At 46.0% G+C, this 26,489-nt stretch overlaps 1 protein-coding gene across 3 annotated transcripts in view; it reads right to left on the minus strand.

Annotated features, from left to right (window-relative positions):
• The window catches only part of HYCC2 (hyccin PI4KA lipid kinase complex subunit 2), a 201,059-nt gene that overhangs the window by 48,167 nt on the left and 126,403 nt on the right, over positions 1-26,489 (minus strand). For all 3 annotated transcript variants that reach the window (XM_063932863.1, XM_063932864.1, XM_063932865.1), the window contains 8 exons: positions 15,609-15,710; positions 10,579-10,758; positions 8,196-8,276; positions 6,450-6,565; positions 6,215-6,310; positions 5,103-5,219; positions 4,705-4,792; positions 4,419-4,578 (listed from right to left, as the gene is read on the minus strand). In XM_063932863.1, coding sequence (XP_063788933.1) covers positions 4,419-4,578; positions 4,705-4,792; positions 5,103-5,219; positions 6,215-6,310; positions 6,450-6,565; positions 8,196-8,276; positions 10,579-10,758; positions 15,609-15,710 — 940 coding nt within the window. The remainder of the gene's footprint in view (positions 1-4,418; positions 4,579-4,704; positions 4,793-5,102; positions 5,220-6,214; positions 6,311-6,449; positions 6,566-8,195; positions 8,277-10,578; positions 10,759-15,608; positions 15,711-26,489) is intronic.

A 26,489-nucleotide genomic window follows, 5' to 3' on the forward strand; every position in this document is an offset into this window, starting at 1 on the left:
ATTGGTAATGACAATCCTGCACCGCAAATCTCAGGAAGGCCTGATGAGGAGGATATATCGGGACGTGTAAGTAAGCATTCTTTATGTCGACTGACGCCATAAAATCCCCCCCTTCTAAGCTGGAGATTACAGCTCGAAGAGATTCCATCTTGAACTTGAAAGTTTTCAAGTATGGATTGAGGGAATTTAGGTTAAGGATCGGTCTGACCAAGCCGTCCGGCTTCGGCACGACAAAAAGGCTTGAATAGAACCCTTCCCTCCGTTGGGACGGGGGAACCGGCACCACGACCCTCTGTTGACACAGCTTTTGTATCGCAGCATTTACTACTGCTCTTTCTGGAAGAGAAACCGGAAGGGCCGACTTGAAAAATCGGCGGAGGGGCATCTCTTGAAACTCCAGTTTGTACCCTTGGGACACTACGTCTAAAACCCAAGGATCCAGGCCCGATTGAGATCAGGCCTGACTGAAGACTCGGAGACGGCCCCCCACCGGCATGGACTCCCGCAGGGGAGCCCCAGCGTCATGCGGTGGACTTGGTAGAGGCGGGGGAGGACTTTTGGTCCTGGGCGCCTGACACTGCAGGCGATCTCTTTCCCCTTCCTCTACCCTTTGAAGTGAGGAAGGACGAACCCCTACCTCTTTTGTATTTATTAGGCCGAAAGGACTGCATCTGCTGATGGGGTACCTTTTTCTGTTGTGTGGGAACATAAGGAAGAAAAGATGACTTACCCGCAGTAGCGGTAGACACCAGGTCAGCGAGGCCGTCACCAAACAAGACACTACTTTTAAAGGGGAGCGCTTCCATATTCTTCTTGGAGTCGGCATCAGCATTCCATTGATGAGTCCACAACGCCCTCCTGGCCGAGACCGCCATGGCATTAGCTCTTGATCCCAAGAGGCCAACATCCCTCGCCGCATCCTTAAGGTAATCAGCAGCGTCCTTGATATAACCAAGAGTCAAAAGAATGTTATCCTTATCAAGGGTATCCATATCAGAAGCCAAATTGTCAGCCCATTTAGCAATAGCACTACTCACCCATACCGACGCCACAGCAGGTCTGAGCAATGCACCAGTATTAACGAAAATGGCCTTCAATGTCGTCTCCAGCTTGCGATTCGCCGGATCCTTGAGCACAGCCGTGTCAGGAGACGACAGCGCCACCTTCTTGGACAATCGGGATAGAGCCTTGTCGACATTGGGAGACGACTCCCATTTCTCCTGTCATCAGAGGGAAAAGGATACGCCATAAATATTGTCTTGGGAATCTGCCACCTCTTATCCGGCGACTCCCAAGCCTTTTCACAAAGAGCGTTCATTTCATGAGAGGGGGGAAACTTTACCTCAGGCTTTTTCCCTTTAAATAAACAAACCCTCGTGTCTGGAACAGCAGGTTCCTCAGAGATATGTAAAACATCTTTAATAGCCACAATCATGTACTGAATACTCCTAACTACCCTTGGGTTTAAAGTAGCCTCATTGAAATCGACATCGGAATCAGAGTCCGTGTCGGCATCTGTATCTACCATCTGGGTAAATTAACATTTCTGTGACCCCGAGGGGGTCTGTACCCGAGACAAAGCATCCTCCATGGATTTCCTCCATGTTTGTGTCTGAGAATCCGATTTATCCAGTCTCTTAGACAATAAAGCCACATTTGCATTCAGTGTACTCAGCATATTTACCCAATCAGCAGTCGGCTGTGCCGACAAAGCCATTCCCAAATCCTTTTCTGCGCCCCCAGTAATTTCCTCCGGGGAGGAACACTCAGCCTCAGACATGTCGACACACAGTACCGACACACCCACACTCTCAAACCAGGAGACAGACCCACAGGGAAGCCCACAGGGAGAAACACAGAGGGAATATGCCAGCTCACACCCCAGCGCCCATATACTACCAGCAATAATATATGTGGATAGAGCTGTATTTAACAACAAAAAAGCACCAAATTGTAAGTGCCCCCTCCCCGTTTTGCTCCCTTGTTACTTGAAGGAGCTTGGAGGACCAGGCCAGCATCTCTGCAGCGGCTGTGGAGAGAAAATGGCGCTGGTGAGCTGTGCGGCTAAGCCCAGCCCCTTCCCGGCGCGCTATAGACCTGCTTAAATTTGAAATATTTATACTGGCAGGGGTACGGTATTCGGTGCCCGGCCCCGAATATACACTTTGCCAGTCAGAATTGACCCCAGTAACTGCTGCCCAGGGCGAGCCCCCCAGCGCCCTGCACCCTGCAAGTGCCGTTGGTGATGTGTGTGGGAGCATGGAGCGATGCGCTTACCTCCGTTACTGAAGTCTTCTGCCGTCTGATGTCTTCTGTTCTTCTAATACTCACCCGGCTTCTTTCTTCTGGCTTCTATGAGGGGGGTGACGGCGCGGCTCCGGGAACAAGCAGCTAGGCGAACCAAGTGATCGAACCCTCTGGAGCTAATGGTGTCCAGTAGCCTAAGAAGCAGAGCCCTTAACTAAGAAGAAGTAGGTCTGACTTCTCTCCCCTCAGTCCCACGATGCAGGGAGCCTGTAGCCAGCAGGTCTCCCTGAAAATAAAAAACCTACCATTAATCTTTTCCAGAGAAACTCAGGAGAGCTCCCCTATTGTGTGTCCAGTCACTCCTGGGCACAAAGTCTAACTAAGGTCTGGGGGAGGGGCATAGAGGGAGGAGCCAGTTCACACCCAGTAAAAGTCTGTTTAGTGTGTCCATGTCTCCTGCGGATCCGTCTATACCCCATGGTCCTTTTGGAGTCCCCAGCATCCTCTAGGACGTAAGAGAAATATAAATAAAATAAAAAGCTATTAAAAAATGATAACAATTAATACATGCTGTGTTTTCAGTCACAAAGTGTAGGTAGAAAACAAGCAAAAAGAACATAAAAATTAAATACAACAGGCGTAGGCGCAGTACTTGGAAAAAAGGGAATCATAATACATGTAACAGAACCGGGATGTTTGAGGGCCTGTTATATTATTAGAACAACACAAAATAGACAACCAAATCTGACTCCCTAACTACCCTTTCCCAGGTCACCCAAAAGTCACGGGTGGTCTTCAGTATGCCGGCTGTCGGGATCCCGGCGCACAGTATACCGGCGCCGGAATCCCGACAGCCGGCATACCGACACTTATTCTCCCTCGTGGGGGTCCACGACCCCCCTGGAGGGAGAATATAATAGCGTGGCGCGCATACCTCGCCCGCAGCGTGGCGAGCGCAGTGAGCCCGCAAGGGGCTCATTTGCGCTCGCCACACTGTCTGTATACCGGCGGTCGGGCTCCCGCCGCCGGTATGCTGGTCGCCGAGAGCCCGACCGCCGGCATACCATACTACACCCAAAAGTCACAATAGTTAATACCTGACTGTACAACCATGACACTTGTCTTTCAATTGCCAAGTTGTTGCTGTTGTTTTTTTTTTATAACAATGGAATGCAATTTAAAAAAAAGAAAAGGTTTTCAATAAGGCCACCAATAAAGTAAAAGTAATTCATAACATAAGATTAAACCTAAAGATTTAAATCAATCCACACCGCGTCCGGCTAAGACTTAGCTGAAGTATTCACTGGGGAAAGTTAAAAAAACAAGGAGGCTGCATGGAATGGTATCCGGACTCTGGGTTGACACCCATTAGGTCTACACCCATTGGTCGACAGTGAATAGGTCGACACTAGAAATAGGTCGACATGAGTTTTTCATAATTTTTATTTTTTTAAGACTTTTTCATACTTTACGATCCACGTGGACTACGATTGGGAACGGTAACCTGTGCAGAGTAGTGGAGCGAGGCACCTTGCCCGAAGCATAGCGAGCCAATGCGTGGGGACACCGTGCGCTAATTGGGGTTTCCGGTCACTTTACGAAAAACCCGACAACAACAAAAAATGAAAAACTCATGTCGTCCTTTTTTCATGTTGCCCTAATGGCCGTGTCAACTTATTTCTACTGTCAACCTAGACACTGTCGACCAAGAGTCCCATACCCCATGAAATGATGGGACAGTTGAAGATGGGTCAATGAAATAACTGGTGGTGACTGAAAGGGCCGACACATAGGTGTGGCATGGACACTGAACGAGCAGGTAACAACCTGCCATGCATTGTGTGTGACAAAGCTGCGCAGACCCACCAAAGTACTACTGCGCTCACATGGCGCTAATAAATAATGCGGCAGGAAGGAGACACTATAATTCCCAGTGCAGCTATTCCGGACTGGGTATGTGTGCTGATACCAGTTCTGTGCTGCCTTGTGTAGCAGTGTGGTAGAGGTCTGATAACAATATATCTATTGTCATTGACTACCCCGAGCTGTGGATTGTACGCATGATGTATTATGTACGCTACCGGGCGTCTGCTTTGACACTAAGGCTAATTTGTAATTAACAATCTTATGTTCTAGGTACAGCAGGAAGACTCAATAAGGACAGTGGTTACCTTCTCTCCTCCACCGGTGCCTGCGTATAGATGCGGTGGTGATGGCTGTACGAGAGATACGAGGGACCGTCGGAGTCACTTCCACCTTCAGTACCTTCTGCCCTTGCTGCGACGTGTCAGGAGCATCAAACGGCAAAGAGTTTTTCATGGCGTTTGCAACCTGGGTGTAAAAACACACATCAGATTTCTCAGTGCCGATAGGTAACGTCATATATTGGGGTGCGGCTTCTAGCTAGGACAGGGACAGCTGCTTTCCGGGGGAATCCTGTGCGGCAGGGGGGCTTACCAGCAAGGGCTGAGAGTAGAGCTCCAGCTGCGCTCGGTAGATGATGTCACCCAGAACCTCTTGGCCCAGTTCCCACTCGCCATTGTATCTGTGCAAAGGACAGGTCCATGAAACAGCAGCACAGGGTTAACATTTGCAACAATAGGGTCACGGTTTCTCTGTATTAACCTCACTGAGACGTGAGGCGCATAATGCCCCATGCTTCAGTGATGTTACCAGTTTCTATGGAACGGATAGCTTGTATACACCTACAGTAATATTGATATGGTCCAAAAACTGGCTGCCTGTGTACTTGACGCTTTAATGACCCCAAAGCAGCCTTTATCCCCCATGTACATAACGGAGGTGTACTGGCTTCTATGGGAATACACACCTGTGGGGTGTAAAAGGAGACTTACATAGCATGATAAACACCAGTTAGCATTTGCACCATGAAACCAGGATCCAGCACCACCCGGCCACATAGCTCCTTCCAGCGCTTGTCATGTTGCCTGGGAAAGCCGCTGACACACAATCTAGGGGGAGAGAAAGCAAACTGCATATTAGGCTCTTCCTAGGAATGGATTTACATAGCACACCATCAGGTGCCTACCTGAAACTTTTGCACAGTACAGTAAGTGTCTACATAATGGTGTCTATATAATGACTGCCGACATTGTGAATGACGACAAAACATACGGAAACCCATTCTTGGTAACTCATGATGAAGCTTTGTCTGGCACCACAATGGATTGGGCTTGTGTATGCACGACAACTAAAGCTACTGTGGCACAACTGCACCTTTTCTAAGGTAAAATCTCAGTACGGCAATGGACAGGGCTGGATGTTATACAAGCACAGGAGAAGCTTTCGGCTTAGAAGCTGAATAATATATTTATGAATGTTAGGAGGGTCCATACTGAGGACAGAATTCTGTCTGCACACATATGGGGCACGCACTGGTACATGCTGTGAGAGGAAACGGATACTCCATATTCTGACCCTACACGCAGGGTCAGATCATATTGATCTTCCTTAAGACCTGATCATCTAATAGATCCAAATAAGATGTGGATCAGGACCACCAGATGTTTTGTGGAAAACATGCTGCAATTTGCAGACATTTACATCTAAAAGTACCTGAAATGGTTGTTATTAGAGATGAGCGGGTTCGGTTTTACTCTGATTTACTCGGTTATCAAAACGGCATCTTATTGGCTCACGGATGTCACGTGTTTTGGATAGCCAATAGAAAAAATCCGGATAAAACCGAACTGGCGTTAATTCTGGCGTTAAATCCGAACCTGCTCATCTCTATTTGTTATAACTGCAGAACCATACGGGCAATTTTAATGTTGGCCAGAGAATAGCTTGCACCACTTTTCACCCGTCTCCACTCATCTGGTGCTTCAGCTTTTGTCCTGCTCATTCAGTGCTCAAGCTATTGTCCTGCTCTTCAGTCACGGTGTCCTACCTCCCTCACCATCTCCGTCAACATTCTATCCATAAGCCATTCCTCGCTCCTACTCACCTAGAGACCATTCTGCATAGTGATTGGTAGGAAGAAGGGGGCATGTACACAATAGCAGAGTTGTAGCACAACATGAGAAAGCTCAGGACTTCAAACCTGTGGAAGAGACAAAAACTGGAATTCAAAACAATGCTGATGACTGATAACCGCACAACATTGGACAAGGAACAACACAAGACAAGGAAGAAACTGAGATGATAGCCGACATTTTCTATATTGCCAAAGCCCCGCTCACCTGTTCTGCGCTGTGAAGGTCTCTCTCTGTGGGTGGAGATCACTGTAGACCACTCTGATGAGGTCGTGCTGACTCAACGCTCCCTCAGTAAGAGCCATGGACCCTAAGCATGAGGGCTGCCGAAACAGGGAGATACAAAGTCACAACTTTACGGTCTTGTATGCTTATTGAGATGTAAAGTACTAAAGAGAAACATTCACGTGAAACAGGACGGTGGAGAACCCACCCATGTTCCTCTACTGAATGAAGAGCAGAACTAAATGTAGTATGTCTTGTCTATACATACAATGTCATTCTAAATGTGTTTGACTAGGGTAAGGAAACTTGTAGCCCAACTTCCTCTCCACGTTGCCCAATATGCCAGAAGTCTGCAATAAGTGGGCCACAGAACAAGCTGAAGCCAATCAGCCATTGCTGGTTACTCTTCACTACAGGCTAGACTGGGTATCGGAGCGGATAGACGGCCGTCACTGATGAACACCCTCCGCAAACACCGCCAGCACCAAGCTACAGCGGGGAGTCAGCTTACACAAGCGGTTTCTCCCTGTGACACTAAAGGTCTCAATATGTATTCACCTAAAGGTGCTGCAGAACAGATGAAAATTACAAAGAAAGAAAAAGTTTTCTTCCCTTGCGCCCAAAGGCCGCAGCTGGTCTTTAACCCTTAGGTGTACACCTACACCCACACAACACACTAGAAACCCAATGGGAAAAGAAACCACAGCGCTGCTTTTACATACAGTAAACGGTTGATAAATGGGGAGCTATATATCCAAATCTTCACAAGTGGCAGGAGTGAGAACTCAAAATACATCTCAAGCCAATTGCAATACTCTCCCAGTGTAGCGACACTATCTTTAATAAGCAGGACGCTTTCACATAAAGTGTCGCTTCATTGGGAGAATATTGCAATTGGCTTGAGATGTACTTTGAGTTCTCACTCCTGCCACTTGTGAAGATTTGGATATATAGCTCACCATTTATCAACAGTTTACTGTATGTAAAGGCAGCGCTGTGGTTTCTTTTCCCATTGGGTTTCTAGATGAAATGAGGGGTTGTGTAGCTCTAAATGGCTTTATTTACCATTTATATACTAGGCACGTGTCATTCTGCATTCTAATCACTTTACTGTTCTAAAATTAAGGGTCAGATTCAGTGGAGCTTACAATCTATATTCCCTATTGCATGAACACACTTACACAATAGGGTTATTTGTTTTCAGAAGCAACTTAACCTACCAGTATATTATTAAAGTGTGGGAGGACACTGGAGTACCCGGAGGAAACCCACTCAAGCAAGGGGAGACTATACAAACTCCACACAGTCAGAGCCATGGTGGGAATAGAACCCATGACCTCAGTGCTGTGAGGCAGTAATCCTGATATAGATTTTCCCCCTGGGAATGTCAGCTTCCACGAGCAGGGTCCTCCTTCCTTGGTTTTCTTCTACCTTTGCATCCACTAATCTCAGCCGACTGATCTAGGTTAGTAATATGCTCACATCTGTAATTATGTGTGAGTGTCATCCTGTATACCCAGTTTTGTGTCTTACTATCTACAGCGCTGCAGAAATATGTGCGCCTTATAAATAAAGGCTAACAATAGTACAACTATTTCTATTTGGCAGAATGGTCAGAAACACAACCGTTTGGGATACCGGTAACAAACAAGAACGGTTTTGGCTGCACAAACACTATCGTCAGACATAGAAGAGCCAGCATCGCGCTATCCCGGCTCGCTCACTCACCTCATGGTATATCGAAGGCTTGGACAGCGACGGTATAGTAAATGATAACACCTTATTGTTTCCATCTTTGTCAGCAATTTCCTGCAAACAAGAGAACACTATTATAAAGGTGCCGCTATTTGCTGTGCGTCAAGACTGAAATCTGCACCTTCTAAATGTTTCCAACGAGCTTTCCCGTTATTATCCCACTGTCTTTGAGAAAAGCTATAGAACAAGATGCATGCACTTTTTTTTTTTTTTTAGCCCTTCACCTGCAGTTGCCTGTGTAGATTTATCTTTGTATAGATATTTTAGGTTCGTACGCAAAAAAAAAAAAAAAGCAGCAAATGCTCTGTGACATGCAATAAAGTAACGCTGGGCTAATTGTTTTATTGGGTGTGATGGAGAAGATCACGACAGGGGTTTGGTAGGTATACTTACCTTCCCCACCAACCCACCATAACTCTAACCCAATCCCCCCACCTCCGCAGCCCTTCCCTAACTCTTCCCGGTGGAGCCTAAGCCTACCCCACCCCCCCCTCCGGTGACACCTAAACCTAACCCTCCCTCCCCCATTCCTGCGGCCTAACTCTAAGGGGGTATTCAATTCTTGTCGGAAACTGCAGTCTTGTCAGAAAGATGGAAGTTTACGACAGGTTTAGATCACAAGGGGTTCCGACCTATTCAATGTGGTCCCTTTTTTTCCCCCCGACAAGTCGGGAAATCCGACTTGTCGGCAACCTGTCTGAATGCTTAAGCCGCCGATCCACGGCCAAACCAGACAGGTTTTAGCCCCGTTTCTGACAATGTCAATCCGACTTTAAAAAAAGTCGGATTGTCATTGTCGGGAACGGCCCAAACCTGTCGGGTTTGGCGGTGCATTGAATACTCACATGTCGGATCCTTTCCGTCGGAAAGGATCCGACATGAATTGAATATACCGCTTTGAATCCATGGCAAACTTATGATCAGGATGCCGGTGGTTCGGATTCCAGCAGCGGTATTTCGAGTTATGTCGGAGTTCCGGCATCGATGTTCTTCTCGCATGCCAAGATTTCGACTGCCGGCATGCAGAACGTATTGCGTTTTATTATGATGTCCCTCTAATATGTTAGATAGTATCCTAAATGTGCCAACACACACCAAAGACATTAGCGGTTACCTTCCGACAGTAATTACCAGTGCGCCATATAATGACCCTATCCCAATGACTACTGCTGAGATATCCACATGTGCGGACAGAATTACAGCTTCTCAATATGCCGGAAATAGTTTACGGATTATGTGCTAGTAATCCCGCACGCTAAGATTCCTTCCCAACATTTCTATATGTTTAAAGCACTGTGTACATAATATAATCATAAACAGGTATTAAGGTGCTGGAGGGTGTTAAGGTAACACATGCTACTAGTCCTTAACTCAAACATTGTTGTGTAATTGTACGCTATAAAAGAAATGTATGCTCCAAGCAATGTATGGCGACAATCAATGTTGACACCACAATGTTGGCAGTTCTGATGCCGACACTGTTCAAACGTTAACATGGAACATGCTGATATTCTGTATGGACCAGAGGGTTAGGGATAGGCACTAGGGGAAGAATAAGGGCTAGGCTAAGGAAGCGGAGGGTTAGGCTACGGGAAGGGAAGGTTAGGGTTAGACTACGGGAAGGGAAGGTTATGGTTAGATAACTAGGGGGAGAATAAGATTAGGCTAAAGGAAGGGGAGGTTAGGGTTAGGAACTAGGGGGAGAATAAGAGGTTAGGCTACGGGAAGGTTAGGGTTAGGCTACGGGAAGGTGAGGGTTAGAAACTAGGGGGAGAATAAGAGTTAGGCTACGGGAAGGGAAGGTTAGGGTTAGAAACTAGGGGGAGAATAAGAGTTAGGCTACAGGAAGGGGAGGTTAGGGTTAGGCTACGGGAAGGGGAGGTTAGGGTTAGGAACTAGGAGGGGAATAAGGGTTAGGCTAAGGGAGGGTAGGGTTAGGCTACAGGGAGGGGAGGGTTGGGCTACAGGACGGCGAGGTTAAGAACTAGGGGGATAATAAGGGTTAGGCTAAGGGAGGGGAGGGTTAGGCTACGGGAAAACTAGTGTAAGGAACTAGGGAGAGGTTTCAATTTTGACACGTATATCAAACCCCTTTCAATGTGGATTAACAGACTCCTGCAGAGATTGTAAGATTTGTGGCAGATTTCCTGCTCATACAACACCACCATATCACTGGCTTTGCCAGAGTTCTGTCCAGAAGATCAGAACACCCAAAAACCACAAAACATTGGGATTTATTTTAAAAAATGGTTCTAGAATGCTGAATGGACGCCATGAACTCCTACACAGAACATATTTCCATCTTCTCTTGAAATACAAAGTGACCAAAAACCATCCTGCAAACCAACGTCCTTACCAGGTTGTAAATGCCCAAAAGAAGAGCTTCTATGCAGCCGTTGCTCTGCCGGTCTCGGCTGGCAGTGAGACGCAAGTAGATGGAAACCAGCTCCGGCAGGAACTGCATGGTGAATCTCTTTAGCCGCACTTCGGAGCTGCGGTACAGCTCAAACAGCTGGTGACAGATTGGTTCCAGGAGCTGCAAACAGAGGATGGTTCCAGGATTACTCGTCTGCGCGCCAAGACCCAATCTACATAACATAACAAGGTGCCCACACCCGATACCAGCTTTCATTGTGGATGAAACCACGTTAGGCGTGAAAATACAATTATCTCTATGTACACAATGCAAACTAATGCAGGAAGTTATACCATGGGATCGTCACGTGTGATTGCGTGTTTACCCACAATCTGAAAACAATAGGATCGCTGGGCGGCAGGGCAGGATTCCACGCAGTAAACCTTCTACTGTGCATGCTCAAAACCCCATATGTTACACTGGGTATGGGTCATTAGATTGACCACACTTAGGTCGAAAGTCATTAGGTCGACACAAGGTGTTTTTTTTTAACTTTTTTTAGTGTCGTTTTCTACGTAAAGCGGAAACCCCAATTAGTGCACCGTGTCCCCTCGCTTCGCTATGCTTCGGGCAAGGTGCTTCGTTGCGCTCGGCACAGGTTACCATTTCCAATCGTAGTCCACGTGGATCGTAAAGTATGAAAAAGTTCAAAAAATTAAAAAAATTAAATAAAAATGTGACAAACTCATGTCAACCTTTTTCCAAGTCGATCTAATGCATGTTGACCAACAGTGGTCGACCTAATGACTATATCCCGTTACACTTAGATCCAGCTGTCCGTGTACAAATCTGTCACTGATAAAGATTTTACCATAAGCGGTCTTCTGTGCGCTTATACAGGTATTAATGGTGTAAATATGAATAAAAACAAAAACATACAATATAAAATGTTTAGATAAACATTAGGGGGGATATTCAATCGTTTGAAAAGTCAGTTGGGTGTCTGTTTTTTCCTATCTAATAGACATGAAAAAATAAAACAGACGCCCAACCGACTATTCAAACATTTGAATCCCCCCCTAAGTGTACACACAGGTTCTGCAGATTGCAATTCATGCAGAAATATTATTTCATCTCATGGACCTGATGCAAGGGAACACTATGCCCGAAACTTGCATGAACCCTGTTCTGTGTATCCCCCCCCACTCCCCAACCAACAACCCCCAACATATAAACAAAAGCTGTTGCACATATATGTGCCCGTGAAGATTTGTGCGATTCTGACAATTAGGTAACATGGCGGAGCGCGGGCTGGTGCACTTGTGAAGAGAGGGTGGCCGGGTCACACTGGGAAAGTCAGATTATTTGGAGCTGGTCAGGAGTGGGAGCAAATAACCAATTGTGACTGCCTCTAGCAGTAGTTTTGCCGTCTGCAGATGCCGACTGATTGATGGCGAGACCTTCATTGCTAGGCTACACCATGCTACGGGGTGCGTTCACCCTCTTTTATATTTTGGGACATGAAGAATACGGCTCATATGCGAATACTTTCCCTTGCACAAACATGGTACACTGACCACACCGTTTTCCCATGGCGTTTGCTACTTCTGTAGAGCTAGAAGGAAATGCCTGTACACGGAATAGCAGCTTTTTACAGACGTATTTTACGCTGGTACTTCCGAGGTAAGATGCATCCAGCCTTACATGAGACCCCTGGGTATGTAACAGAGACCATGGAGAGAGTTTTGGAAAATTCTACTTTTGGGGTTTATACTCTTAGATAATAGGGGGGGGGGGGGCTGCGTCCACATTTGGAATGCAGATACTATGTTAATGAAGAGTGACTTCCTGTGAAGTATCACACTACCCCAATGTGTATCACCCCCTAGTGTAGCTGTCCTCACTTCCACCTCCTGACGCTCTACTCCATCCACTACCTTTATAGTAAACAGGGCATTCAGATGTGCTATACCAGCGGTGGCCAACCCGTGGCTCTTTCTTTACTCAAATGTGGCTCCCAACACTCAAAGTCATGTGACCACGACAGATACAGAAACCGCTGCACTCCAGCCAGACACGCAGCAACACTACAGGGACTGAAAACTGAGGGAGCCAAATACTATAGGTGAGACATCCACTGGCAAATAGAGGACACATAAGGGGCTGCTGCAATCACGGCTTGGCAACCTTTAGCCTGGGGGGCAGACTCAAGCAAGCGGACCCATTTTTTTTATAGGAAATCTGCAGTCAAGTGGCCCTGGAACACTTATATTGCACAGGCCCAGGGGTCAGGTGGCACCTTGCCCCCCATCCCCCTTCCCAGCCAGCCCCTGGGCACAAGTTGGGGGGACTGCAGTGACATATGAGGGTGGGTTGGGGTGAAACAAGTCGGGGCTGGCTGGAGTGACACAGGAGTGTTCTGGCAGGAGAGACACAATGGGGGAGCTGACTAGAGACATACTGTAGGAGGGTGCTGGCTGAAGTGACACAATGGGGGAGCTGACTAGTGACATACTGTAGGAGGGTGCTGGCTGGAGTGACATACTGTACATTGGAGCTGGTTGGAGTGACACATGGGGGAGCTGAAGTGTATTATGTGAATCTGGCTTTTTCAATATATTTTATATGGATTTGGCTTTTTCAATTATTTTATGTGAAAGTGACTATTTCAATGTATTTTATGTTGGATCTGGCTTTAAAATGTATCTTATGCTGGATCTGTCTTTTTCAATGTATTTTATACAAGGGGTGTGTCCTTGCTGGCATAAAGCCACACCCCATTTTTGCAATGTCGGCTCTTTGACGTACCTAACAAGATTTTTTTGTCTCTTTGTCTCTGCCTGGTTGGCCACCCCTGTGCTATACTATGGATCTATATATGTATTCCCACCAATATTAATAGGCATTATTCATTGCAGAAGAGGAAATGATCACGTTCTCATATAATGGATTGTGAGCAGGGCCTTCCTACCTCTATGTCTGTTATTACACAATTTTGTTTTATTATTGGTGTTTCCAATTGTAAAGCGCAACGGAATTTGCTGCGCTATATAAGAAAGTGTTAATAAATAATGAGCTGTCCATGCACACATTCACCAGCTACACTGATAAAATATCAATACTCAGTGTCTCTATTAATGACCCATAATTGCCTATAGGGCATGTACGCCCCGCGCTGCAATTACAACGGCTGGTGACTGCATCGGATTTGTCTGTTCCTATCAAACCCTCGCACGATCTCTCCATGGATGCGGGGACATCCTGAGGTTATATTACACAAGGAAAGTCATTACGTAGAGACGCTATGCTTTCACTAAACATATGCAAGGTAACTGTATGGGAGGTAACAAGGGATTACCGCTGCTTCAGTTCTAAAGGAGAAGAGAATAACCTTCAGGTTACAGAACAGTACCCAGTAAAACATCATATCAGACATGATTAGGGAGCGGTCCACTTTTGCACTCCTTTCAAAAACCCCTCTGTGCTGCAAGATGGGATGCCCCCTGCTGGGATCCACTGGTACCGGGCATTAGAGCAGGCGCCAGCTGCAACTTTCAGCCCTGGCACAATCAATTTCCATGACGGGTTATAAGGAGTTATTCCAATGTGTACATCTTCTATTAATGATGTCACTAGATTAGCGCAAGTTCAGGCACTAGGTATTCTCCACCTGCTGCAAACGATCCCTAGCAGCATTAATGCACATTGGAAGGGGACAGATAGCTGCCTTTCCCTGTGTTAGTGCCTTGGTGACACATGGCATCATTAGCTAGAACAGCTTAAACAGAAACAAAGGGTTCTGCTACTGAAAGAGACACAAATCAGACGGTTGCAGACACTGCACCCACTGGGGGATGGAGAGTTAGGGAAGGGGGCGGACACATGCACGGTTAGACTACCTGCCTAACAGGGGGTGCGGTATTGAAAGTCAACAGTAACTAGGTCGACAATGTCTAGGTCGACCACTATTGGTCGACAGTAACTAGGTCGACAGGGTGTCTAGGTCGACAGGGTCTTTAGGTCGACATGTTCTAGGTCGACAGGTCAAAAGGTCGACATGAGTTTTTAATGTTATTTTGGTGTCGTTTTCTTCGTAGAATGACCGGGAACCCCAAATAGTGCACCGCGTCCCCTCGCATGGCTCGCTTTGCTCGCCATGCTTCGGGCATGGTGCCTTTGCTCCGCTACCGCTTCGCTCGGCACAGATTACCGTTCCAATCGTAGTCCACGTGGATCGTTAAGTATGAAAAGGTTCAAAAAAAAGAAAAAAAATTGTGAAAAACTCATGTCGACCTTTTGACCTGTCGACCTAGAACATGTCGACCTAAAGACCCTGTCGACCTAGACACCCTGTCGACCTAGTTACTGTCGACCAATAGTGGTCGACCTAGACATTGTCGACTGTCGACTTTCTGTCCGGATCCCCCTAACAGGTGTTGGGATTCTGCACGTTGGGATACCACTGTTGACATTCAGACCGCAAGCATCCTAAGAGCTGGGATCACGATACCATCCCATAGAAATGCCTCCATAGCCCAGAAGAAAAAAAAAAAAAAAAAAAAAGAGACAGGCAGCTTCCAAATGTTCCCTATACCTCTTAGATTGCAAGCTCTTTGGGCAGGGACGATTAACATATCATGCCGTTGTATTTTATAGGTTTAAATGATAATCCAGCCAATGCAGTGCACCGATAACTATGGTTGATGGTTTTTTTTTTTTTTCATGAGAATGTTCTGTGTGTAAAAACAACTGTAAAAATAAAGTGCTGCAAAACATAAGAAACAAAATACACCGAAAACTAAAGCAAGACGCGTCACCTAGCAAACCGCAGCAGTCAGAGAGATTTACTGATCCGTATCATATACTATGCAGCTGCACCATTTCATAAAAGCGGTTGCTCTTACAGACATTATACAGTAGATCACCCCCGTAGACCAATCAGGAGAGTATAATAGAAAAAAATGTAAACAGTCACAGCAAGATCTAAAAAAATATATTAAAAAAAGTATTACACAGTATCCGATGTTTACCTCGTTATTTGGATCTTGAATGACTTTATAGAGAGCAGACACTAGAGTCTTCTTGCGATGAAGAGTTGCAGCATAAGCAGAGAGTTGCGTTTCAGGTAATACCTGTTTAAATAAATAACAGAGACAGACTTTTTTTTATTTTTTGTTGTTGAAAAGCTAAAATTATTTTGTAAAAAATGTCCACCATGGCAAAAGGGAAAAAATGTACAGTAAAAACAAACAAAAACACAAAACCAGACATTAAAGATCAGTCCTGAATTAATTAGGATATAAATTATATACCTGGTTGCATGTGTGCAACTAGGGGAAATTGCAAATGCTAAAAATTCTTGCAAGGAATTACAATACACAACAACCTAGCACTTATTCAACGTGCCAGAATAATACATCTACACAACCACAAGAGTGCCTGCGTCGGAAGGCGCAGTCGCCGAAGCGGTTCTACAAAGCTGTTTCCCCATTTAGTGATATCAGCAGTAACAATACTACTGGTCTGTTTCAGACTTGACACACGGCTCTGTGTGTTCTTTGCATTGTTAAGGAACCAATTAATCAATGAAATACTGCTCTGTAAGGAGCCCGGTATCCGGACTCCAGGTCGACAGCAAAAGGTCGACGCCAATTGGTCGACACACTTTAGTTCGACATGGACAAAAGGTCGACATGGGCAATAGGTCGACAGGAACAAGGTCGACATGGAAAAGGGTCGACATGAGTTTTTCACGTTTTTTCTTTTTCTTTTTTTTGAACATTTTCATATTTAACGATCCACGTGGACTACGATTGGAACGGTAATCTGTGCCGAGCGAAGCGGTAGCGGAGCGAAGTCACCATGCCCGAAGCATTGGGGTTCCCGGTCACTCTACGAAGAAAACGACACCAAAAAAACATTAAAAACTCATGTCCACCTTTTCCATGTCGACCTTGTTCCTGTCGACCTTTTGTCCATGTCGACCTAAGGTGTGTCGACCAATTGGCGTCGACCTAAGGTGTGTCGACCTTTTTGCTGTCGACCCTCAGTCCCAGACCCAAGGAGCCCACACATTAGGGGAGAATAAGTCCAGTTCTATATTCTGCCAACAGCTGGGTTGGGGGATTGGAGAAATCGGACATGTGGAATTTCCCTGACTCGCCGATTGCAACCAAAAAATGGTTGGGAACGGCAAGTTGGGGATTTTCCACATGTTGAAATTCCCTGACGGATTGCTAAGTATTGATGCCTGCCGAAGAGCAGATCAAATCGCCGATCGGATTGGTAGAACGGGGTAATCGGGCCATAGATGTATGGCCCTTGTTAATGGAGTGTAATGGGGCCAATACATCTACAATGGATTGTCCCAATTTTCTGTTCTGATGATGACTTGTCGGGGTACTGGAGAAATCCAAACTCGCCGATTCCAACCAAGAAATGGTGGGGTCGGCGAGTCTGGGACTTAAATTTTTTTTTTTTATAAAATATATTTTTATACAGATAAAATCAGTTTTCTACTTGTGTTCTATTGCCATGGAGAAAAAAGGGAGATGAATGATAATTCTATAGCTATGCACTATGCTGTTTTAAATAGTACTTTTTTTTTTATTCTAAAATACACAGTGTATATAAAAGGATACATTTGTTACGGCGATATACATTTTGCCTGTTAATCGGTCTGGGAAATAAAAACATTCATATAACAGCCTTTGGCCTTTCAATTGAACGGCTGATATATCTGCCAGTGTGTACCTAGCAATACTTTGCAGTTTTAAGCAAATGAAAAAATACTACTGATGACTTTATGTTGAAAGGTAGATGAAAAACCCCTACATATGTACTACTATTCAGTGTATATGGTAATAAGGAGAGTGTTTACAATGGGTATTTCATTGGTGACCCACAGTCTGAAAGGATTCAACATTTTGGTAGAAATTCATCGCAGATATCACCAATATATGTACCGGAACAGCAAGTCCTGTCCATTCCCCCCTTTATATTTTAGACCCGAATATACACTGCTCAAAAAAATAAAGGGAACACTAAAATAACACATCCTAGATCTGAGTGAATGAAATATTCTTATTAAATACTTTGTTCTTTACATAGTTGAATGTGCTGACAACAAAATCACACAAAAATTATCAATGGAAATCAAGTTTATTAACCCATGGAGGTCTGGATTTGGAGTCGCACTCAAAATTAAAGTGGAAAAACACACTACAGGCTGATCCAACTTTGATGTAAAACAAGTCAAAATGAGGCTCAGTAGTGTGTGTGGCCTCCACGTGCCTGTATGACCTCCCTACAACGCCTGGGCATGCTCCTGATGAGGTGGCGGATGGTCTCCTGAGGGATCTCCTCCCAGACCTGGACTAAAGCATGGGTTAATAAATTTGATTTCCATTGATAATTTTTGTGTGACTTTGTGGTCAGCACATTCAGCTATGTAAAGAACAAAGTATTTAATAAGAATATTTCATTCACTCAGATCTAGGATGTGTTATTTTAGTGTTCCCTTTATTTTTTTGAGCAGTGTATATATGAATACACTATTCTGTGATCTTACTTCCTCCATAGCTGTACGTTAGATAATTCTCTAGTTTATAATTCCAGAATCTTAGCAACAAAACAAAACAAAGGCCACTATATGACCATCGATTGTCTCGTTCTTCCTGCAGAAACACTACTGCAATACTCTGTGTTGATGAGCAGAATGGCAACAAATACCTTTGCCTAGTGTATGGGACGGTCACCATCAGATTTCATCAGTCGGTATTTTATTACTGTACTTCGTTACGTCAACATACGATACAAAGTTAGTAACACCTTTAATTGATTACTGAAGAATGACGCATACATTACATGTTACTGTATCAGTCACAGGAATATCTGATTACCGCCTGTTACTGCAGTAAATACTAAACAGAACCTGGACGCTGGAAGTTATTCTATTCAGATTACAGGTGTGACCTCCTGAAGGTTTCAACTTTAAACAATACAAGAAGAAGTTGCACAAAGAACACGTTTCAGAGAGAAATCTTATGATTATTATTACTGATTAATGAAGCGCAGAAGATGTTCTACAGATGGTTACAGGCATACACAGAACATGGGAGACAAGGAAGCTGTAACATGTGCTTCTCACATCTACAGGGATATTCAACTACCCGCAGCAACTGTGGGTGCAAAATTATCGCTGGGGTGGGGGCTATCTAATTAGCCCTGATAAGCCGGCGCGTGCTGAGGCTTATCAGGGATTTTGTTTCACCTACCTCCTCGATAACAGCCACGTTTTCATCCAAGAACAGACAGGTTTCACTGAACCTGTGTGTTTTCGTGTGAAAATGCACTTTTTAACGGACGAGCTAATCGAATAGCCTGACTGCAAAACCCGAAGAAACATCAGGGGTTTTTACACCCGATGTCTCTTTAGGGCTAATTGACTATCCATACTAGTCTTCATACATGAAGAAAATACATACATACTATACCCAGAGAACATTAAGGACGGATTTAATAAGACGTGGTAACGCAGCTCCCTACTGCGGATATAGCCAACCTGTGGCTAACCCTTTACAGTTCTCCCTGTGCCCTTACATACAATAAAACACTCCCTACAGCCATAGACCGTACACCTCCAGCCGTCACATATGGGGGGTACACTTATACCCCTTTCATACCTAAAACTGCGGGTCTTACCCGGGAATACGGTCCCGGGATCATACAGGGGCATTCCCGGGTAAGACCCCTTGCATACTGCAGTCAGCAGCCCGGCATATTGCCGGGTTGCTGACGTCAGCGATGACGCTACATAGAGAGTGAACGGGAGCCGGGGCACACTGACCCGGCTTCCGTTCACACTGACCAGGTTCCCGGGAAGATCCCGGGACCAACCCTGGAAGATAGCAGGGTTGAAATGCCGGGGGCAGGAATCCCGGGATTTTGACCCTGTATCCTTTCACAATGAGAAATTTCCCGGGTTGATGCGCATTCATTAACCCAGGAAATTTTGGCTGGTGTGAAAGGGGTATAAAAACTAAGCAAGCCACCACTTCTCGGCGTGTTTAAGCAGGAAAATAAGAATTTACTCACCGGTAATTCTATTTCTCGTAGTCCGTAGTGGATGCTGGGAACTCCGTAAGGACCATGGGGAATAGCGGGCTCCGAAGGAGGCTGGGCACTCTAGAAAGATCTTAGACTACCTGGTGTGCACTGGCTCCTCCCACTATGACCCTCCTCCAAGCCTCAGTTAGGTACTGTGCCCGGACGAGCGTACACAATAAGGAAGGATTTTGAATCCCGGTTAAGACTCATACCAGCCACACCAATCACACCGTACAACTCGTGATATGAAACACAGTTAACAGTATGAAACAATAGAGCCTCTCAACAGATGGCTCAACAATAACCCGATTTAGTTAACAATAACTATGTACAAGTATTGCAGATAAACCGCACTTGGGATGGGCGCCCAGCATCCACTACGGACTACGAGAAATAGAATTACCGGTGAGTAAATTCTTATTTTCTCTAACGTCCTAGTGGATGCTGGGAACTCCGTAAGGACCATGGGGATTATACCAAAGCTCCCAAACGGGCGGGAGAGTGCGGATGACTCTGCAGCACTGAATGAGAGAACTCCAGGTCCTCCTCAGCCAGGGTATCAAATTTGTAGAATTTTGCAAACGTGTTTGCCCCTGACCAAGTAGCTGCTCGGCAAAGTTGTAAAGCCGAGACCTCTCGGGCAGCCGCCCAAGATGAGCCCACCTTCCTTGTGGAATGGGCATTGACAGATTTTGGCTGTGGCAGGCCTGCCACAGTATGTGCAAGCTGAATTGTACTACAAATCCAACGAGCAATAGTCTGCTTAGAAGCAGGAGCACCCAGCTTGTTAGGTGCATATAGGATAAACAGCGAGTCAGATTTTCTGACTCTAGCCGTTCTGGAAACATATATTTTCAGTGCCCTGACAACGTCTAGCAACTTGGAGTCCTCCAAGTCCCTAGTAGCCTAGGCACCACAATAGGCTGGTTCAGGTGAAACGCTGACACCACCTTTGGGAGAAACTGGGGACGAGTCCTCAATTCTGCCCTATCCATATGGAAAATCAAATAAGGGCTTTTACAAGACAAAGCCGCCAACTTTGATACTCGCCTGGCAGAAGCCAAGGCCAATACATAACCACCTTCCACGTGAGATATTTCAGATCCACGGTTTTTAGTGGTTCAAACCAATGTGATTTTAAGAAACTCAACACCACGTTGAGATCCCAAGGTGCCACAGGAGGCACAAACGGGGGCTGACTCTGCAGCACTCCTTTTATAAATGTCTGAACTTCAGGTACTGAAGCTAGTTCTTTTTGAAAGAAAATCGACAGAGCCGAGATCTGTACCTTAATGGAACCCAATTTAAGGCCCATAGTCACTCCTGCTTGCAGGACATGCAGAAATCGACCTAGTTGAAATTCCTCTGTTGGGGCCCTTTCGGCCTCACACCATGCAACATATTTTCGCCATATGCGGTGATAATGAGTTGCTGTAACCTCTTTCCTGGCTTTAGTAAGCGTAGGAATGACTTCCTCCGGAATGCCCTTTTCCTTCAGGATCCGGCGTTCAACCGCCATGCCGACAAACGCAGCCGCGGTAAGTCTTGGAACAGACAGGGCCCCTGCTGCCGCAGGTCCTGTCTGAGTGGCAGAGGCCATGGGTCCTCTGATATAAATTCTTGAAGTTCTGGGTACCAAGCTCTTCTTGGCCATCCACGAGTATCGTTCTTACTCCTCGCCTTCTTATTATTCTCAGTACCTTTGGTATGAGAGGCAGAGGGGAGAACACATAAACCGACTGGTACACCCACGGTGTTACCAGAGCGTCCATAGCTATCGCCTGAGGGTCCCTTGACCCGGTGCAATATCTTTTATAGCTTTTTGTTGAGGCGGGACGCCATCATGTCCACCTGTGGCCTTTCCCAATGGTGTACAATCCTATTGGAAGACTTCTGGAGGAAGTCCCCATTCTCCCGGGTGGAGGTCGTGTCTGTTGAGAAGATCTGCTTCCCAGTTGTCCACTCCGGGAATGAACACTGCTGACAGTGCTAACACATGATTTTCCGCCTATCGGAGAATCCTTGTGGCTTCTGCCATCGCCATCCTGCTTCTTGTGCCGCCCTGTTGGTTTACATGGGCGACTGCCGTGATGTTGTCTGATTGGATCAGTACCGGCTGGTTTTGAAGCAGAGGCCTTGCCGGCCTCAGGGCATTGTAAATGGCCCTCAGGTCCAGAATATTTATGTGTAGGGAAATAACCTGACTTGACCAAAGTCCCTGGAAATTTCTTCCCTGTGTGACTGCCTCCCAGCCTCAAAGGCTGGAATCCATGGTCACTAGGACCTAGTCCTGTATGCCGAACCTGCGGCCCTCTTGAAGATGGGCACTCTGCAGCCACCACAGTAGAGATACCCTGGTCCTTGGAGACAGGGTTATCAGCCTATGCATCGGAAGATGCGATCCGGACCACTTGTCCAACAGGTCCCTCTGAAAAGTTCTTGTATGGAACCTGCCTAATGGGATTGCTTCGTAGGAAGCTACCATTTTTCCCAGGACTCGCGTGCAATGATGCACCGCTACCTATTTTGGCTTCAGGAGGTCTCTGACTAGAGATGACAACTCCTTGGCTTTCTCCTCCGGGAGAAACACTATTTCTGGTTTATGTCCAGAACCATCCCCAGGAACAGTAGACGTGTCATAGGAACCAGCTGTGACTTTGGACTGTTTAGAATCCAACCATGCTGTTGTAGCACTTTCCAAAATAGTGCTACCCCGACTACCAACTGCTCCTTGGACCTCGCCCTTATAACGAGATTGTCCAAGTACGGGATAATTACAACTCCCTTTTTTTGAAGGAGTATCAACATTTCGGCCATTACCTTGATAAAACACCCTCGGTGCCATGTACAGTCCAAACGGCAGTGTCTGGACTTGGTAATGGTAATCCTGTACCACAAATCTGAGGTACTCCTGGCGAGGATGGTAAATGGGGACATGCAGGTAAGCATCCTTGATGTCCCAGGATACCATGTAATCCCCCTCGTCCAGGCTTGGAATAACCGCCCTGAGCGATTCCATCTTGAACTTGAATTTTTGTGTTCAAGGATTTTAAATATAAAATGGGTCACACCGAACCATGCGGTTTCGGTACCCCAACCCGTGTGGAATAGTAACCCCGTCCTTGTTGAAGTAGGGGCACCTTGAGTATTACCTGCTGGGAATACCGCTTATTAATTGCCTCTAGCACAGCCTCCCTGCCTGAGGGAGTTGTCAGCAAGGCATATTTTAGGAAACGGCTGGCGGGAGACATCTCGAATTCCAGCTTGTACCCCTGAAATACTACTTGAAAGAAACAGGGATCCACCTGTGAGCGAGCCCACTAATTGCTGAAATTTTTGAGACGGCCCCCCACCGTACCTGGCTACACCTGTGGAGCACCCGCGTCATGGTGTGGCCTCACAGGAGGCGGGGGAAGAATCTTGATTCTGGGAACAGGCTGACTGGTGCAGCTTTTTTCCCTCTACCCTTGTCTCTGTACAGAAAGGAAGCGCCATTTGACCCGCTTGCTTTTCTGAAGCCGAAAGGACTGTACCTTTGTCTGTGAGGAAACCTGAGGTAAAATTATTTCTTCCCAGCAGTTGCTGTGGATACGAGGTCCCAGAGACCATCCCCAAATAATTCCTCACCCTTATAAGGCTCTCTATGCGCTTTTTAAGTCAGCATCACCTGTCCAGTGACAGGTCTCTAATACCCTCCTGACAGAATGGACATTACATTTATTTTGGATGCCAGTCGGCAAAATATCCCTCTGTGCATCCCCCATATATAAGACGACGTCTTTAATATGTTTTTATGTTTGCCAACTAGTATCCCTGTTTGACAGGGTCACCGACCACGCTGCAGCAGCACTATCTGCAGGTCTCAGTATAGTACCTGAGTGTGTAAATACAGACTTCAGGATAGCCTCCTGTTTTTTATCAACAGGTACCTATTAAAGTGGCCGTATCCTAAGACGGCAGTGCCACCTTTTTTGACAAACGTGTGAGCGCCTTATCCACCCTAGGGGATATCTCCCAGCGTAACTTATCCACCTGGCGGGAAAGGGTACGCCATCAGTAACTTTTTATAAATTACCAGTTTCTTAACGGGGGAACCCACGCTTTCACACACTTCATTTATTCATCTGATGGGGGAACAAAACACTGCCTGTTTTTTCTCCCCAAACCTAAAACCCATTTTTAGAGGTGCTTGGGTTAAAGTCAGAAATGTATAACACATTTTTTATTGCCGGGATCACGTCACGGATGTTCCTAGTGGATTGTGTATATGTCTCCACCTTGTCGACACTGGAGTCAGACTCCGTGTCGACATCTGTGTCTGCCATCTGAGAGAGCGGGCGTTTTTGAGCCCCTGATGGCCTTTGAGACGCCTGGGCAGGCGCGGGCTGCGAAGCCGGCTGTCCCACAGCTGTTACGTCATCCACCCTTTTATGTAAGGAGTTGACACTGTCGGTTAATACCTTTCACCTATCCATCCACTCTGGTGTCGGCCCCACAGGGGGCGACATCACATATATCGGCCTCTGTTCTGTCACCATATAAGCCTCCTCATTCAACATGTCGACACAGCCGTACCGACACACCGCAGACACACAGGGAATGCTCTAAACGAGGACAGGACCCACAAAAGCCCTTTGGGGGGACAGAGTAAGAGTATGCCAGCACACACCAGAGCGCTATATATATATATACAGGGACTAACTGAGTTATGTCCCTAATAGCTTTTATATAATATACTGTATACAGTGCCAATTTTAATGCCCCCCCTCTCTTTTCCCTCTTACTGCACTGTAGAATTGCAGGGAAGAGCCAGGGAGCTTCCCTCCAGCCGAGCTGTGAGGGAAAAATGGCGCCAGTGTGCTGAGGAGATAGGCTCCGCCCCTTTTTCGCGGCCTATTCTCCCGTTTTTTATGGAATTCTGGCAGGGGTATTTACCTCATATATAGCCCCTGGGGCCATATATTGAGGTATTTTAGCCAGCCAAGGTGTTTTTATTGCTGCCTCAGGGCGCCCCCCCCAGCGCCCTGCACCCTCAGTGACCGGAGTGTGAAGTGTGTGAGAGGAGCAATGGCGCACAGCTGCAGTGCTGTGCGCTACCTTGGTGAAGACAGAGTCTTCATGCCGCCGATTTTCCGGACCATCTTCTTGCTTCTGGCTCTGTAAGGGGGACGGCGGCGCGGCTCCGGGACCGAACATCAAGGCTGGGCCTGCGGTCGATCCCTCTGGAGCTAATGGTGTCCAGTAGCCTAAGAAGCCCAATCCGGCTGCAAGCAGGCGAGTTCGCTTCTTCTCCCCTTAGTCCCTCGCTGCAGTGAGCCTGTTGCCAGCAGGTCTCACTGAAAATAACAAATTCTAAGACTATAACTTTCTAAGAGCTCAGGAGAGCCCCTAGTGTGCATCCAACCTCGGCCGGGCACGAAATCTAACTGAGGCTTGGAGGAGGGTCATAGTGGGAGGAGCCAGTGCACACCAGGTAGTCTAAGATCTTTCTAGAGTGCCCAGCCTCCTTCGGAGCCCGCTATTCCCCATGGTCCTTACGGAGTTCCCAGCATCCACTAGGACGTTAGAGAAATGGAAAATAGGATTTTAATACCTACCGGTAAATCCTTTTCTCCTAGTCCGTAGAGGATGCTGGGGACTCCAAAAGGACCATTAAAAAGACTTTGACTGGGTGTGAACTGGCTCCTCCCTCTATGCCCCTCCCCCAGACCTCAGTTATAGGAACTGTGCCCAGGAGAGACGGACATTCCGAGGAAAGGATTTTTGTTAACTAAGGGCGCTAAACATACCAGCCCACACCACAAACACACAGTACAACTGGAGTAGCAGCAAACCAGATTACAGTATGAACTAACAACAGCAACAAGCTGAACATAACCGATACACAAACCATGTGTAACCACAAGTAACCAGTATCAATACAACTGCAAGGAACAGTCCGCATCCTCTACGGACTAGGAGAAAAGGATTTACCGGTAGGTATTAAATTCCTATTTTCTCATACGTCCTAGAGGATACTGGGGACTCCAAAAGGACCATGGGGTCTATACCACAGCTCCAGACCGGGCGGGAGAGTGCGGACGACTCTGCAGCACCGATTGAGCAAACATAAGGTCCTCATCAATACAAAGAAATATAACCAGGCGCTAATAAATCATCACCATGTCCTGGTGATCGAATACTAATGTTAAAAATTAAATGCAAAAACAACTATAGATTAATATATACTTAAGCTGCAGGAGAGAGCTTGACTTGGGGTAGAACAAGTCAAAAAGAACCGGCACCTGGAAATCCCCAGTACCAATAACCAAAGAACACTGAACAAATCCCCTCTTGCGCTATAAATGATATGGTATGGCTCAAAGTTCAATAAAAACAGACTTGTAATTCCATAAATTCTATATATTTTAATACATAAAAAAGATATATATATATATATATATATATATATTTTACAGATGAACTAATCAACCGGTCAATAAAATCACTAACAATATATATTCATATATAATACTATAGACTACCTGAGGAGGTGGATCTAAGTAAACTCTGTGCACAGAGAAGTATAATTTTTAAAAATTAAAACTCAGTCCATATATTGGATTAAAAAAAAAAAATCAAATACCAGCTGTGATTTGAGCCCATGTAACAAATAGTATCTTTGCAAGTTACTTTGTAATGGAATTCCTCAATGTGTTGCCACTCAGCAAAGAAAGATGATATTGTGCAGAATAACCGCTCCACATTGGAGCCTTACGTGTAGTTTGCACCTGTTGTTACAGCACGGGAGAATCCAAATGGCA

Source organism: Pseudophryne corroboree, chromosome 7, assembly GCF_028390025.1.
Source record: "Pseudophryne corroboree isolate aPseCor3 chromosome 7, aPseCor3.hap2, whole genome shotgun sequence".
NCBI lineage: Eukaryota > Metazoa > Chordata > Amphibia > Anura > Myobatrachidae > Pseudophryne > Pseudophryne corroboree.